The sequence below is a fragment of the Doryrhamphus excisus genome, linkage group LG10 (assembly GCF_037039965.1).
Source record: "Doryrhamphus excisus strain RoL-2023G ecotype Guam linkage group LG10, RoL_Dexc_Guam_v1.1, whole genome shotgun sequence".
NCBI lineage: Eukaryota > Metazoa > Chordata > Actinopteri > Syngnathiformes > Syngnathidae > Doryrhamphus > Doryrhamphus excisus.
In genome coordinates, this window is record NC_136366.1 from 304,000 (window position 1) to 318,149 (window position 14,150).

At 43.9% G+C, this 14,150-nt stretch overlaps 1 protein-coding gene across 2 annotated transcripts; it reads left to right on the forward strand.

Annotated features, from left to right (window-relative positions):
* Positions 1 to 680: 680 nt before the first annotated feature.
* On the forward strand, positions 681 to 14,080 carry sgpl1 (sphingosine-1-phosphate lyase 1). 2 transcript variants are annotated; one of them, XM_058052658.2, is made up of 14 exons: positions 681 to 963; positions 5,856 to 6,021; positions 6,203 to 6,270; positions 6,471 to 6,618; positions 6,688 to 6,767; positions 6,928 to 7,056; positions 7,122 to 7,210; positions 8,179 to 8,287; positions 8,380 to 8,478; positions 8,553 to 8,699; positions 9,619 to 9,857; positions 9,935 to 10,081; positions 10,171 to 10,291; positions 11,584 to 14,080. In XM_058052658.2, the coding sequence occupies exons 1-14, from the start codon at positions 952 to 954 to the stop codon at positions 11,752 to 11,754; spliced, it is 1,725 nt and encodes a 574-aa protein (XP_057908641.2). In that variant the 5' UTR covers positions 681 to 951; the 3' UTR covers positions 11,755 to 14,080. The 2 variants fall into 2 exon arrangements, with proteins under 2 accessions (XP_057908641.2, XP_057908651.2); XM_058052668.2 differs by lacking the exon at positions 681 to 963 and adding an exon at positions 3,657 to 3,824.
* The last annotated feature ends 70 nt before the right edge of the window (positions 14,081 to 14,150 follow it).

Sequence of the window (14,150 nt, forward strand, 5' to 3'; positions counted from 1 at the left end):
AGTATTTGGTCCATCAAATTATTTCTATTTATTCCAAACTGTCTGTTATGTTCATTTAGTGTGTCTCATGGCTGCACTGCTTCCAATGTGTACGTCCAATCCACTTTGTAATCTACCCAGGGCCTTCAGAGTCAGGAGTGCAGGCCCATGACACAAAAGAACTAGAAATTGGCTATTTATTTAACCAATCAAATTACAGATTGGCCTCACAGGGCCAGCTAGCAGGCCCATAATGACATCCCCATTTTCCCATCTTCTGATTGGCTGATCAGAGCAAAACAAAGCCAAGTTCTGCAAGCTGAATTGTCTGTAGGAACTGCACTTTTTATTTTGCCCATCATTCATAATCCTTATGTGAAACCTTTACCTTTTCTGTGCAGTATAACACGAGAAAGCGAGTTAATTTTAGCTAGCTTAACATTGATTAAGACCTGCTCCGGATGATGTTTTATTAACTAACATTTAAATTCAAATTATTTGTGTCCTCGTGGGGTGCAGCCTTAGCTGGGTGCAGTAATAGTGTTTGACCGCTATATGGTGCTGTTTCCCACACAAAGTAGCGCTTCCAAGGACATCAACGAGTCGGTTGATTGACGATACATTCTTTTTTGCTGGTGATTATTCTCTTGTAGGTGACCGTACAATTAGTATACGCTAAACACTGTAGAACTAGTAGAAGAGTTGTTCAAATCCGCTTGATGTCGCTTGGATCGCAGACATAAAAAGTACATGGAGTTGGAGTTTAGCTACCAATAGCCATCCAGTGCGTTGTCACATTAGCACTCGCGCGGAGCGTGCGCACTGTGGCCCTTACTTCCGGGATGTGAGTTAGCTTGCAGGCTGTTGTGTTTAATAATCGCTAGCATGTAGATGACAACCAAGACCTCGGGAGACCATTGGAGGTGACTTTCCTTTAAAACAAGGTTGTCTGTGACAAATTGCCTTGACAACATGGATTACTGGGTAAGTCGCAGTCACTTTGGCATTGTTAGTACATTGCAGTGTTTTGTGCTCTCGCTTTTACATTGTGGTGAGCTTTCTCGGCCACCGTAATAACGTTTGCTACAAGACGTTATGGGGCACGGTTGTTTGTGGCCACTGAAGTCAGTAATCAGCTGACCTCTTTTCATCTCCGGGATGCTCTTAAGTCCAACGGCAGTGTTAAGAAGTGGCCTGTGATGTAAACGCCTTACGTGTCGATTTATGGCTGGTTGCGAAACTGTTTACACGAAAAGCCCGTGTGAACTGTTGTACGCCGAAAACAATGACAATGTCATTTAAAAGACTTCCCAGTACACACAGTCAGTCTCCGGACGGCACTTCCTCTCTAGAAACTTTATAGATGCTAGCAATTGTTCATTGTGGCATACATGGTTTAAAATTAGAGATCCTGTTCAACTTGAGTGTGCAGGAAGTTTAAACAAAGCTTTTTGTCACAAGATCGATGTGGACATATTAAAGGAGCAGAATGGAAGCCATGACAACACAAAGAAACTAAATGAAAGGGTTAGATCTGCCATGATGTGGATCAGAGATGACCCGACACTTTACACCCAATATGTTTTCCATGAGAACATAACTTAACCCCCCCCCCCACACACACACACTCTGAGACAACAAAAGCTGTCCCTGTTGAATGAGACAAAGTAAGACAATAGTGGCACAAAAGTCTTGGGTATACATTTACAAGGCTTTACAGCTGGATGATGGATGGCTTGGCTCACTAAAAGGCCCCAACCACCAACCTGCTCCTCTTACAGATTTATTTGTAATGTCAACGACCACATAAAAAAACACCAAAATCATCTTTTTCTATGCCGCTCATCCTCACTAGGTTTGCAGGGGTATGCTGGAGCCCATCCCAGCTGAATGGGATGTCCAGATGCATCCTGGACTGGTCACCAGACCAATAACAAGTGAATAATAATAACCAATAAGGGGCTGCAAATGGCCCCTGTGCTGCGCTTTGGGCACCTCTGATGCATGCTAAACTCTGTCAACAATGTTGATGGGCGAGCTACAACGTGGCTAATCCATTATCCAATTAAGCAACCACTATTTTGGTATTTGATTCATCGTCTTTTGATTTAAGAATGTAATGATTTCTGCCTCTCGATTGTGAATATTTTTGAATATAATATGACTTTGGAAAACTGATCAACATTTTGACCTCTTTCTGATATATTGATGACCAAACCACTAACTGTTTGTGTTTGGTTCATATTGATTTGGTCAATCTAGGTCAGAGGTGTCCAAAGTGCGGTCTGGTGGCCATTTACAGACCACGGCTGTTTTATTATTGGTATTGGTATCAGTACACATGCAATTGAACAAGAAAACAAAAAAAATCAACAAGAAAAATGGATTTCTGTTACATGTAATTGATCGTCACGTAGATAAAAACTTGAAAACAATGTTAAGCAATATGTTGTATGAATATGCTATATAGATACATTTATGCTTAATATTTACACAAATATTGTCCATGATTAGTTTGAAAACAATTTAAGCTATCATAAAAATGTTTCACTGGGATTCATTTTCATAAACATTCATCGGAATCGCCCATTTTCCTTGTCAGCACTTGTGTATTTGCTACCAGATCAAAGTACACGTATTGTGTTGATGCAAAACGTATCTTGCAAAACGTATGGCTTGTCTTCAAAACACTAGCTTCAGAAAATCAGAGGGGAAACCCTGTTATTACAGAAAAAATGCAAAAGGAGCATAAAAAAGTGTCACTCGTACCACAAAGCTGATATGCAGGTTCTTTTTTTTAATGTAGGAAACCTCTTTGCACATCTAAATGGTTCAGTTTAAAAACGATCTAAAAGTGAGCAGGTACGCGGCACATGGTGGAAAAAGTTTGGACACCCCTGGCCTAAGCCTAACCGATTAATCGGAATAGCAAGCTTCCAATTGGTTGATTAAGGAAAGAGTCAGGCAGGCCGAGGTGGCGGAATCAAGGCCATCGGAGTGACAGCCATCTGCAAGGACATTGTTCAGCATTGACAGTGGGCAGGTGGAAGAATTTCCCTTCATTTGTGGAAAACGTTGCCTATTTTCCAAAGCAAAGGTTGCCAGGTATGCTGATGCGGTGGGTGGGTCGTGACGGAGTCGACGTGAGATACCAGAGTTCTCTCCGACTTTTGAACTGATGAAAGATAAGGATGTTTAATGGCTTTTATGGCAGAAGAAGCTTGGACGTGTGGCACCAGCACCTCTATCTTCATGCACTAATGGTGTGATCACGCCAGTCAGTATGAGGTCCCGCTTCCCACTCTGCTCTGTGCGGCTGATCTCGCCAAACCTGAATGTTATCCCGACAGGCGTGTGTGACTGCTGCATTGTGGGTACATTCTGTGTTCTCCTTTTCATTCATTCAAATCCTCTGGTGTACTACAATAATTGCACAACCAGCCCAAAGTGCACGGTTGGAACTAAGTTAAGATATTATCTTTGTGAACCTTAAGCCGTCTTCTATCGGATTACAGCTGAGGCACCCATGCTATCAAACTTATTGTGTCATAAAATTCCCGCCACAGATGATTTTATTTTCCTTTTTTACACCAAAAGCATTTGGTCAGATAGACTTTGACACTGATTTTTTCCTATGACTTTGACTTTGATGCGATTGCAACACCCCAGTGTTGATTGACAGTCCAGCTACAGGGAGGAGCCTGGTGATAGTCGTTGAGTCAGCTGACAAACTTTACTCGCTCTTCGCTCTGGAGGAAGACGAGCCGTGCAGAGTGCGAGACTGCTGACGGTGTTTGTGTGTGAGGTGGAAAGTGATCTCTGTGGAGCCGAGCATGTCTCTTCATGTAAGTACATCAGCGGCCTTTATGTCCGCTATGAGTCCGTCATGTCATTGCTTATTCATGAGTGGGAGTGCAGACCAGTTCTCCCTGCTGCATAGGTTTGGGATGGTAGGTGGAACTGTCTTTGTGGAGGAACACGGCTTTAAAGTTCACTGTAAATATATATATAATGGTGTCACGAGACGGGATGACACACGGAATTGGGTCGACAAAATGCGATTTTAATGATACTTTGAGTGAACAGTGAATTCACAGAGTGAATCCTCTGATAGCCCTTTGGATGCGGGGGACATGGCAGCATGGCAGTTTGATTTTTAGTGACTAATTCATGTATTAATTATCATCCTGACCTATAGCATCCTCTCACAATATATATGACTGCTGACTATGTTTGCCAGGCCAGTTCACTGTGAACTATTACATACGGCGTAACCCCAGAGCATGCTGGGCAACCTACACTTTAGTCTGTGGCAGGCCGGATGCGTATGAGGTGTGAGGTGAGGTGTGAGGTGTGTGTTCAGAGTTGGAACGACAAGATACATTCACAGACACGTTTCAATGCAATAGCGAACAGGTAGAGGCCAATTAATTTGTGGCGGTCCAAACGGCTGCTACAAATAGATGAATGTATGGGCAACAGCGACGTAAACAAGTCAAATGTTTAAACTAAAAGGTGTAATGAACACACCTTCCCCTTCAGCACCTCCTTGCAGTTTTGGAGTCTTTCTCACCGTCTTTATCAAAATGCTGGAACTTGCAACTTTTATTGGCTCCATTTTGGCTTTTTGGAAACAATGTTTCCAGAAGTAACTCATGGCAAAACAGGAAGGTGGTGTTACAGAGGAAGGTGTTGATCTCGCTGCCACAGCGTGTCTTTGAGAACAGTCACGCCAAGATCACATCTTCAATGAAGATAAAAGCAACTTTAATTAGTGGTGTTTTGGTCACGAACGAACGGATCTGAAGGACTAGTTCTTTTTTGTGAACGGAATGAATCATCATTTATTTGTATGTTTATGCATTTCCAATAGTTTTCTGCATATACAGTAGAACCATCCAAGCGTGGTTAGTGTTCACACAGACCAGGGGTCAGCAACCTGCGGCTCCAGAGCCGCATGTGGCTCTTCAGCCTCTTTGTTGTGGCTCCCTTTGCAATGTTTGAATATTTTTTAACACCCGAGTGGGGAAAATGCATGTGTTTGTAATGAGTTTAAAAAAATCCAACTTTGTGTGAGACCATGAATGCATCCTGACTGAGTTCTGACAGCAGACAGGATGCTATTCAGTTCTCTCTCACACAAGTAAACATGAAGGAAAATAAGTAATACTTTATCATGGGCTGCACGGCGTACGAGTGGTTAGCGCGCAGGCCTCACAACTAGAAGACCCGAGTTCAATTCCACCCTGAGTTTGCATGTTCTCCCCGTGCATGTGTGGGTTTTTTTCCGGGTACTCCGGTTTCCTCCCACATTCCAAAAACATGCTAGGTTAATTAGCGACTCCAAATTGTCCATAGGTATGAATGTGAGTGTGAATGGTTGTTTGTCTATATGTGCCCTGTGATTGGCTGGGCACCACTGAATGGTGAAGTAATACTTTCCCAGAACTACTTGATAATTCCAAAAAATATATTAGAGATCATTTTTAAAAAAAAACTGGTGCATGGGAACTTGTTTGCGCCAGAGTAAACAAATCAGGTAAGTTTACTGTACTTTACACATATATTTATGTAAGTTTATCTCCAATACTAGCAAGAGTACTCCAACTCGTCTTTTGTTATCTGAACTACTTTGATACTCCCTAATTGTTTTAAACATATGTTTTGCGGCTCCAGGTTATTTTTCTTTAGTGTGCAAGGGGGTAAAATGGCTCTTTTCATAGTAAAGGTTGCCGACCCCTGACACAGACTGAAAGAAATGACCAAATGAACCAGTCCAGTAAGGCAGTCCTTGTAGGACACTAATGTATATCCAATATTAGCGACAAGACTGCAATGATCAATGCTCACGTTGGTAAATATGTGTCTTGGCCCAGAGTGCCTTGGAGGTGTACAAGGAGATGGTGCTCCTCTATGTGGAGGAGGGCCGGCGGCAGGTGAACTTGCACTGCGGGGACCTGGAGCCATGGCAAATCATCGGAGTGACGGTTATCAGCACACTGGGAGCGGTCTGGCTTAGAGGGTTTCTCTTCCAGCAAGAAAGTAAGAACCACGCAAATGTCTACCTTCTGTTGGAACTCAGCATTAAAGTCAACTCCAGCTATCGGACTTGTTGTGTGGAGCGGAAGCTGCTTAGATTACTGTGGAAATAAACCCGATGAAGTACTTTCTACCCCCCCAGACTGTGATTATGTGCTGCTGTCTGCTTCTTCTTGGTTCATAGGTCTCCTATCCAGAATGAAGAAGCAGTGCTTTCGAGTCATCAGAAAAATACCCTTTGTTGGCGGGGCGGTAAGTGCGGCGACGTCGTGTGTCGTCTGAACCTCTTATGAGTCACGGCTGATGATGAGTGCGGAATGGAGGCCGGGGGGACCTTTGGCCCACTTGGAGATAACGTTCAGCAGCTTGTGGTCATTGCCATCATATCCAGCCATCTGTATGCGATGGCACACCATCATGTCTGGAAAAGTAACGCTGCTCTCTCACCACAGATCCAGAGCCAGCTGAACAAGGCTTTAGACGACATGTCGGTAGGCCTGTGTACTCTGAAGAACGGGATGAGCTACACTAAAAAGCTACCGTCCAAAGGTCTCACACAGAACCAAGTGTTGGACAAAATCAGCGAGTACCAAACTCTGAGTAAGGTGGACTAAGTTTGCGATCTACGACTGTGGACCGTGGTCCTGAGGAGGTTATGTGTCGTTGCAGACGAGGTGCAGTGGCAGAAAGGGTGTGTTTCAGGCGCCGTCTACTGGGGTGACGAAAACCTCACTAAACTCCTGGTGAAGGTATGCCTCCGGGGCCTTGTATAGGTTCCAGCGTACAATATATACAGTATGTTGTTTTGCCAGGTTCACTGTAGCTCTTTTACCGTTGCTCTCAAAAGATCATCACTCACCTTTTCCACCAGATTTTTGTGTCCAAACGGTGCCTTGTTTTTGCTCAAAGGTGTATGGAGATTTTGCATGGAGCAACCCCCTTCACCCAGATATCTTTCCCGGTGTAAGAAAGATGGAGGCCGAGGTGGTCAGAATGACCTGCACCCTCTTCCACGGTGGACCCGACTCGTGTGGCACAGTAAGCTAGTTCATTGTTCACGCCAAGTACGGGACTTTGATTGAACTTTGTTTTCTTTTGTTCAGGTGACGTCAGGAGGAACAGAGAGCATACTGATGGCGTGCAAGGCTTACCGAGACATGGCATATGAACGAGGTGTCAAATATCCAGAAATGTAAGCTTATGGATTTTTCAGCAGTAATTCATCTTCTTCTTTGTAAAGCAGCAATATAGCGAGTCAAAAGCTCAACAGCTTCAAAGAACTTGATGGTACACTGACGAATAATATATAAGTAGTATACTATATGGGTGGTGGGTTAGGGTTAGTATTGGTTAATACTGCCTGTCTCTACGATGCTCATGCTAATGTTACAGCTCAGAGTTGGAACACATTTGGTACCTTTACACATCAAGGTACTTTTGACACATATTTAGCCAAAATATATAAATAACTATGCCACAACATAAACAACACAAAATATTGTTGTTTCGCAACTAAACTGCGCGTGTGCACGTGTTTGCATGCACATTCATGCGTTAACGTTTCCCTTCAATGCGTCAACTTTTGCACACTACTTGGGAAAGATGCATGCCAGGCTCTCAGGATCAAATGCACTTCTTCCATCTTCTGGCCCTTTTTATGCTAAAACTGCACTAAACACGATCCCTTTGTGCACTCTTTTTGCCTCTGATATAGAAAGATATAATAAATATTAAGTTTTCACTGAAATTTTGAATACATAAAAAATACATTTTGTTATAGTGTGGATCAGAGTCGGAACTCCACAAATTTGCAAAATTTGAATCATTTTTAAAATTTGTGGGACACTGCACTTTTGCCATCAATGTATGCGATCATGAAGCATATAGTGTTGGCATAATGCATAACTGCTATGTCACGTCATGAGCTGCATAGGAATTGGAATTGGTCCCAGGCAGACTTCAACTATGATCATAGCATAGCATAGCAAATACAATGCACATAAACTCAAAGCACTATCTCTCTCACGGTGTGATCAACATAAAGCATGCTGAGAGACCCCCCCCCCCCAACACGTGTAGCGGGATCTACTCCAGCATGTGACAACAGCTATATGAAAGCGTCTTCTGGACTAATCTTGTGTTTTGTTGTCATTTGCAAAGTCTGGCACCAATCAGTGTCCATGCGGCCTTCGACAAAGCGGCGCATTACTTTGGGATGAAGCTTGTTCACATTCCACTCAACAAGAAAACAATGCAAGTTGATGTGAAGGTGAGAAGAGGGTCACAGCCTCCTTTGTTTGATTGGCGTAACGAGATGGTGCTATTGTTGCTTCAACGTTCCTCCGGTTTCACGTCCACAAGGCTATGAAGCGAGCCATCAGCAAGAACACGGCCATGCTTGTGTGCTCGGCCCCCCAGTTTCCACACGGGACCATGGACCCCATCGAGGAAGTGGCAAAGGTCCCAAGCAAATTCTTATTGTCTCTTGAAACTCCAGAACTTCCCGTCTTATTCTTTCTCGCCGTGTTTTCCAGCTTGCCGTACGCTACAACCTCCCAATGCACGTGGACGCTTGTCTCGGCGGCTTTCTCATTGTCTTCATGGCCAAGGCTGGCTACGCCCTCCCGCCATTCGACTTCCGGGTTAAAGGTGTCACCAGCATCTCCGCGGACACGCACAAGGTGAGGGACACCACATTTTAAAGCTAACTTTACTCTCGTATCCTGTTTGTACTTTGTAGTATGTCAACTTGGATACCTTATATGTGTCATATTGATTGATCTGAACTAGTCCTGGGTCTGTTACCAAATGTTGTCTTTACAAACACGCTGCCACGGATGAATGTAAATAATCAGGGTCTCTCTGGAGGACTACTAACCAATATATTAAGGGAATATTTTTGGAGTTGGAGCTTAGAAAACCTGTTTACAACTTTCTAAATACAGTTTTTAACATGATTAGAGCCCTGTAAACATGCAATAACACCCCTACAGTCATCTTTACACTCCTATCAACCAACATAGTAGGCATATTAAGAGACAATAAGACAAAAGGAAGACTTGTGTTGCTGAGTCGAGGGCGGACAGGAAGTAACGTTGGGGTTCATAGTTGAGTTTTAGCTCGGCGTGTGTCACAGCCACAACAGTAGCCCGTGTTTTTTATGCCTGCTGCGAGATCCTTCAAGCCAGGCTGCAATAAAGGACTGTTGTTCTGGTGATCCGGTGTGGTGCCAACATTACTGACACCTAGTGACCAAGGTAGAATACTACGTATATATCATTACTTTGAATGTGTCTTCTAAATGCCTTTAGGCCAAAATGTGCTTCAATATGCATTTTAAAACTCATAATAAGCCACATTCAAACACAAAACAGCGTGATTAAATAATTGTTGTAAAAATGCGATAAGACCAAATTGGAAGGGCAAAGCGGGATGACGGCCTTGGCTTTGGAATCTGTAGCATCAAGCTACGTTCAGTCCAGCAGTTTAACTGAAGAAATGGTTGCGTGTCCTGGAGGTTGGCTCTTCATGCGACCTTCTCCTTCTCGGGACCTTTCCAATAATCGAAATGTTACTTTGTTCCTCTGTCGGTGTCTCCAGTATGGCTACGCCCCCAAAGGTTCCTCGGTGATCCTCTACAGTGACACAAGGTACCGTCACTATCAGTACTTTGTGGCTCCAGACTGGCAGGGTGGAATCTACGCCTCCCCCTCGATAGCGGGCTCCAGACCCGGAGGAATCGTTGCAGCCTGCTGGGCAACCATGATGCACATGGGAGAGAACGGATACGTGGACGCCACTCGGAAAATCATCTGCGTGGCACGCAAAATCAAAACAGAGTAAGTTGTCCATATTTCATATTTCATGTTCACCTCATGCAACATTTCAAACATAATTTTTCTTCCCTTTTTGACAGGATCAGAAAGATGAAGGACGTGTTTGTGTTTGGGGATCCGGAGGTTTCCGTGGTGGCAATCGGCTCGGACGTCTTTGACATTTTCCGCCTGTCTAACGCACTGACGGCAAAGGGCTGGAATCTCAACACGCTGCAGTACCCATCCAGGTGAGGAGCAGTACCTCCAACCATTGTCTTGTAGTATTTGTAGTATTTGTAGTATTTGTCAGTGACACAACGTCGCAATCTCTTCACAGCATCCACATTTGTTGCACGCTTCTCCACACCCAGCCTGGAGTGGTGGAACGCTTTGTTGGGGACATCAGGGAGCAGGTTGCCATCATCATGAAGAACCCTAAAGAGAAGACCACAGGAAAGGTGAGGTCACCTTCTTACACAAATAGCTGATGATGATGATGATGATGATGAGGGCGTGTATTAAATTCAATGAAATTGACGCGTGTTCTAATTGATGATATTGTTAGATTAAATGAATAATTACAATCAATTAGTAGTTGGATATTATTTATAATGGTGCCCCATTTGTGGAGTGGTTTCAGAACTACCTCACAAGGTGGACTCGTCTGAAAGCCTCATGTGACAAATTAGCAGCCAAGCGCTCGTTACCGTATCCTGCTCAGCCTGTCCCTCCAGTAGCTTTGCCTCTTGGATGTTTGATTCTTTTCTCTGTGTGTTGCCCATGGCAACGTGCGTGTTGCCCATGGCAACGTGCGTGTTGCCCATGGCAACGTGCGTGTTGCCCATGGCAACGTGCGTGTTGCCCATGGCAACGTGCGTGTTGCCCATGGCAACGTGCGTGTTGCCTGCCGATGCTGTGAGATACCAGTTGTTGACACAGTGTGTGCCGGAAGACAGCTGGGATAGGCTCCAGCATTCCCACCACAATCACATTCATACCTATGGACAATTTGGAGTCACCAATTAACCTAACAAGCCCAAGAATTTTCATAATGAAGCAAAAAATATTTTTTGCATTAATGAACTAATTAAGGGATTTTTCAAGGCACCCAGAATATTATATTCCGTGGCTAAAAACATGATGAATACCAAAAGAAGGATTAGACTCTCATCCTTCATCCAAAAAAGTTAGTTTCTACCCTTTTCTGTTCCTCAGTAATCAGCAGTCAAACAGAAGTAAGTTCCAGCAAAATGTCCCTTTTCAACAAAAAGGTAAATATTTAGTAGGGCTGTGAAAAATAAGGCATTAACGGCGGTAAGAAATTAGCATGCGTGTGTGAAATAAACAGGAAGATAAAGAAAACCATGAATTGGATGTTCTTACACACTTGTCAATACCGCTGCTATTATTGGCTGCTATTGGAGCGTGGCCGTTTCCTGGGTCACATGACGGGACAAGCTAGAGGATTGGTGTTGCTCCTAAAAGACGACGTACATACAGGGACGGTCCTGGCATCAAACCGCTTCCAATAGTGGACTCGGCAGGCCAAGATTCCCTGGAAATGATGAGAGTGATGGCCGTGTTTGTGTGACAGGCGAGGAAGGGGATGGCAAGCGGGTCAGACATTTTGGTGAGCTTCTTCTAGCAGATCTGCCAGAGAATAAGAAGACGCAGCAGGAGGGATCAGTGTGACATTGTCGCTATATTTAGCCAGTGTTCCTAATCAAGTGGATGTTTGTTGGCGTTCCAGGGAGCAATCTACGGCATGGCCCAGTCCATCCCAGACAGATCCATGGTAACGGAGATCTCCCGAGGCTTCCTGGACTGTCTCTACAGCACGGAGGTGAAAAGTCCCAAGTCAAACGCCAGCCACATGAATGGTAACGGCAAAGCCCACCCAAAAAAGAGCGGGCCGTTCTGACCTTGCCAGGGTGCACCCTGGGAAGCTCGCTCCCGTCCTCCCGTCGGTTGCCTTATCCTGCATCGCTGCAAGGAAAACGCCTGCAAAGGCTTTTGAAGCACAGGACGTCCATTTGGATAATTCCACACCCAAACTACCCCAAGTCTGGTTTAGGTCTTTGGTTTGAAGATTCTAGCGAATGTGTGTCCTTTTCAATGCTTTCAAGTTCAGCTAGACTGCATAGCAAACCTTTATTTACTTTTTCATGTCACAACATTTCACTTTCACAATCTCTGATGGCTCAGCAGAAAATAAGATGTAAAAAAAACAACAAAAAAAACGACTGAGACCAGAACCAGCAACCCCAGGCTGGTTGTGGAAAAACTCTGGCGGGAACAATTCAGGTTCATATTTCAACCACTCTGTCTTCCTGTACGCTTGCGTTCTTGTTTGGCCACTTGTTGTCCCGACTTCCTGTTCATCCGCTTCTCTGCTCCATTTCCTGCTGGTGGAGGACTTCAATACTTTCAAATGGGGATTAGATGTTTTTAATGTCACATCATATCAAAGAAAGTACTTACTACTTTTAGCCAAAGCCTAGCAGCTCTATCGGTTCTTGGTCCCATTCAAGGCAACCTTGTGAATACGGTAGATCCCTGCTCTTTGGGGAGGGGGGCTAGGGTTAGGGACCACCAGCAAATGACGAAACACACGCCTTGCTGCTCTCCCTCCGAACCCTCCTGCTAACTCGATGTTCTCCTGTTTTGGATGAACAGCTTATCTTCAATCCAGAAAACACAATTTAAGCCCTCACAAACTTGTTGAAGACATTTCAATCATCAAATATTTCAGCCCTCACTTCTCATGAGTGGTGATGCAAGATGACCAATCAGAGTGCAGGGATTATGCCGTAATCCCTTGACACTTCAAACTTCAAATTTTATGCCTTCACTCTATCACGTTTTTTCATTGAATAATGATATATGATGATATATGCTATTCTACATTAAGGTTACCATAAGGAACCCCCGACGTCACTTCCTGTCTGCTCCCCTGCTCCCCTACTAGCACCGTAACACATTTACAGCAACACAAGTCTTATTTATGTTGTACATGGCTCATTTCCTGTCATTGTGTAGAAATATATTGGGTAATATAAATATAAAGGTGACTATAGGGGTGTTATTTCATGTCCAGAGGGCTCTAATAATGTTATAACAAGTCCTAATAATGTTTTCTATGCTCCAACTATGAAAGTATTCCATTTATAAATTAGGAATCCTGCTAAGCATGGAAATTCACTCATCACAGTTGGGTCTGCAATCAATTAACTGTGATGAGTGAGGGATTACTAGACGGAATTGTCACGTTTGTGTCTGGCAGCAATGATGGTGTGTTCAAGCACCGCGGAAAAAGGGCGAGATCTCAATGCTTGATGTGAGAACAGCATCAGACATATAAAAACATATTTGTGACTTGGGAGTATTGAGATGGGTTTTCTACAGGAATGAAGGCAGATTTTTGGTCAACTAAAAATGTGCATGGGCGTGAAAGCTGAATCACAAATGTGCGGGGATCCACTCTATATCACTAAATCCCATTTTTAAAAAAAACAAAAACTAATTGAAGCGAGTTGCCCATATTCCTTTCCTTAGCAGGAGCATAATTGTGTCCATATTCAGTCTACCTCACTTTCTACTTCTTCTGCTGTCAACTGTTAGCTTCTATTTCCTTTCCAAACGTCGACTCCTGTTAAACTTTAACGCCGTCAGGGCATTGGAGGGAAAATCCACCATGATTGAGGTTATTGATTGACAAGACGGGCATTTCCAGCGCTGCTCTACAGGAGCGTGCTGTGATGGAACCCATGGCGTTATTTGTCTCCTAGTTTCCGATGGCAAGTGGTCTGCTAATAAGAACCCTACCGGACCCGGGTCATGCCCTTTAGCCGTTGGGTGAGCACTGGCTGCTTCTGTTCTGACATTGTGTTTTCAAGAAAATGAACAGGATGAATGTTTCCCACGTCTGGGCTGCACCGATCAGGGTTTATTCAGTTAGTGCCTGCTTAAAAGACCATGGCAACAGACGGGTGTTGTGTTGTAGTCTGCTATCGTAGCCATAGCTGGTGTTCACCTCTGTGCCTTCAGAGGTTTGTTGTCATCCTGCTTTGGTCTTTTATTTTCATCTTTCATCTTAACATCCTCAGGGAGTCAGACGTGTAGCAGATGTCCTTTTAGTCTATGGACGTCTGACTGCATCCAGCAGCATCATGCAGGCTTTCTCCTGTCAACATTCTTTTCACTTTACTCGGTTTAAAAACTCAGTGGTCTGTTTTCAATAAAGTATATACACTCGTCGTTGGCTCGTTTATTGGAAAATGAGAGTCGTGAATTAAATATATATTTATATGTTTTATA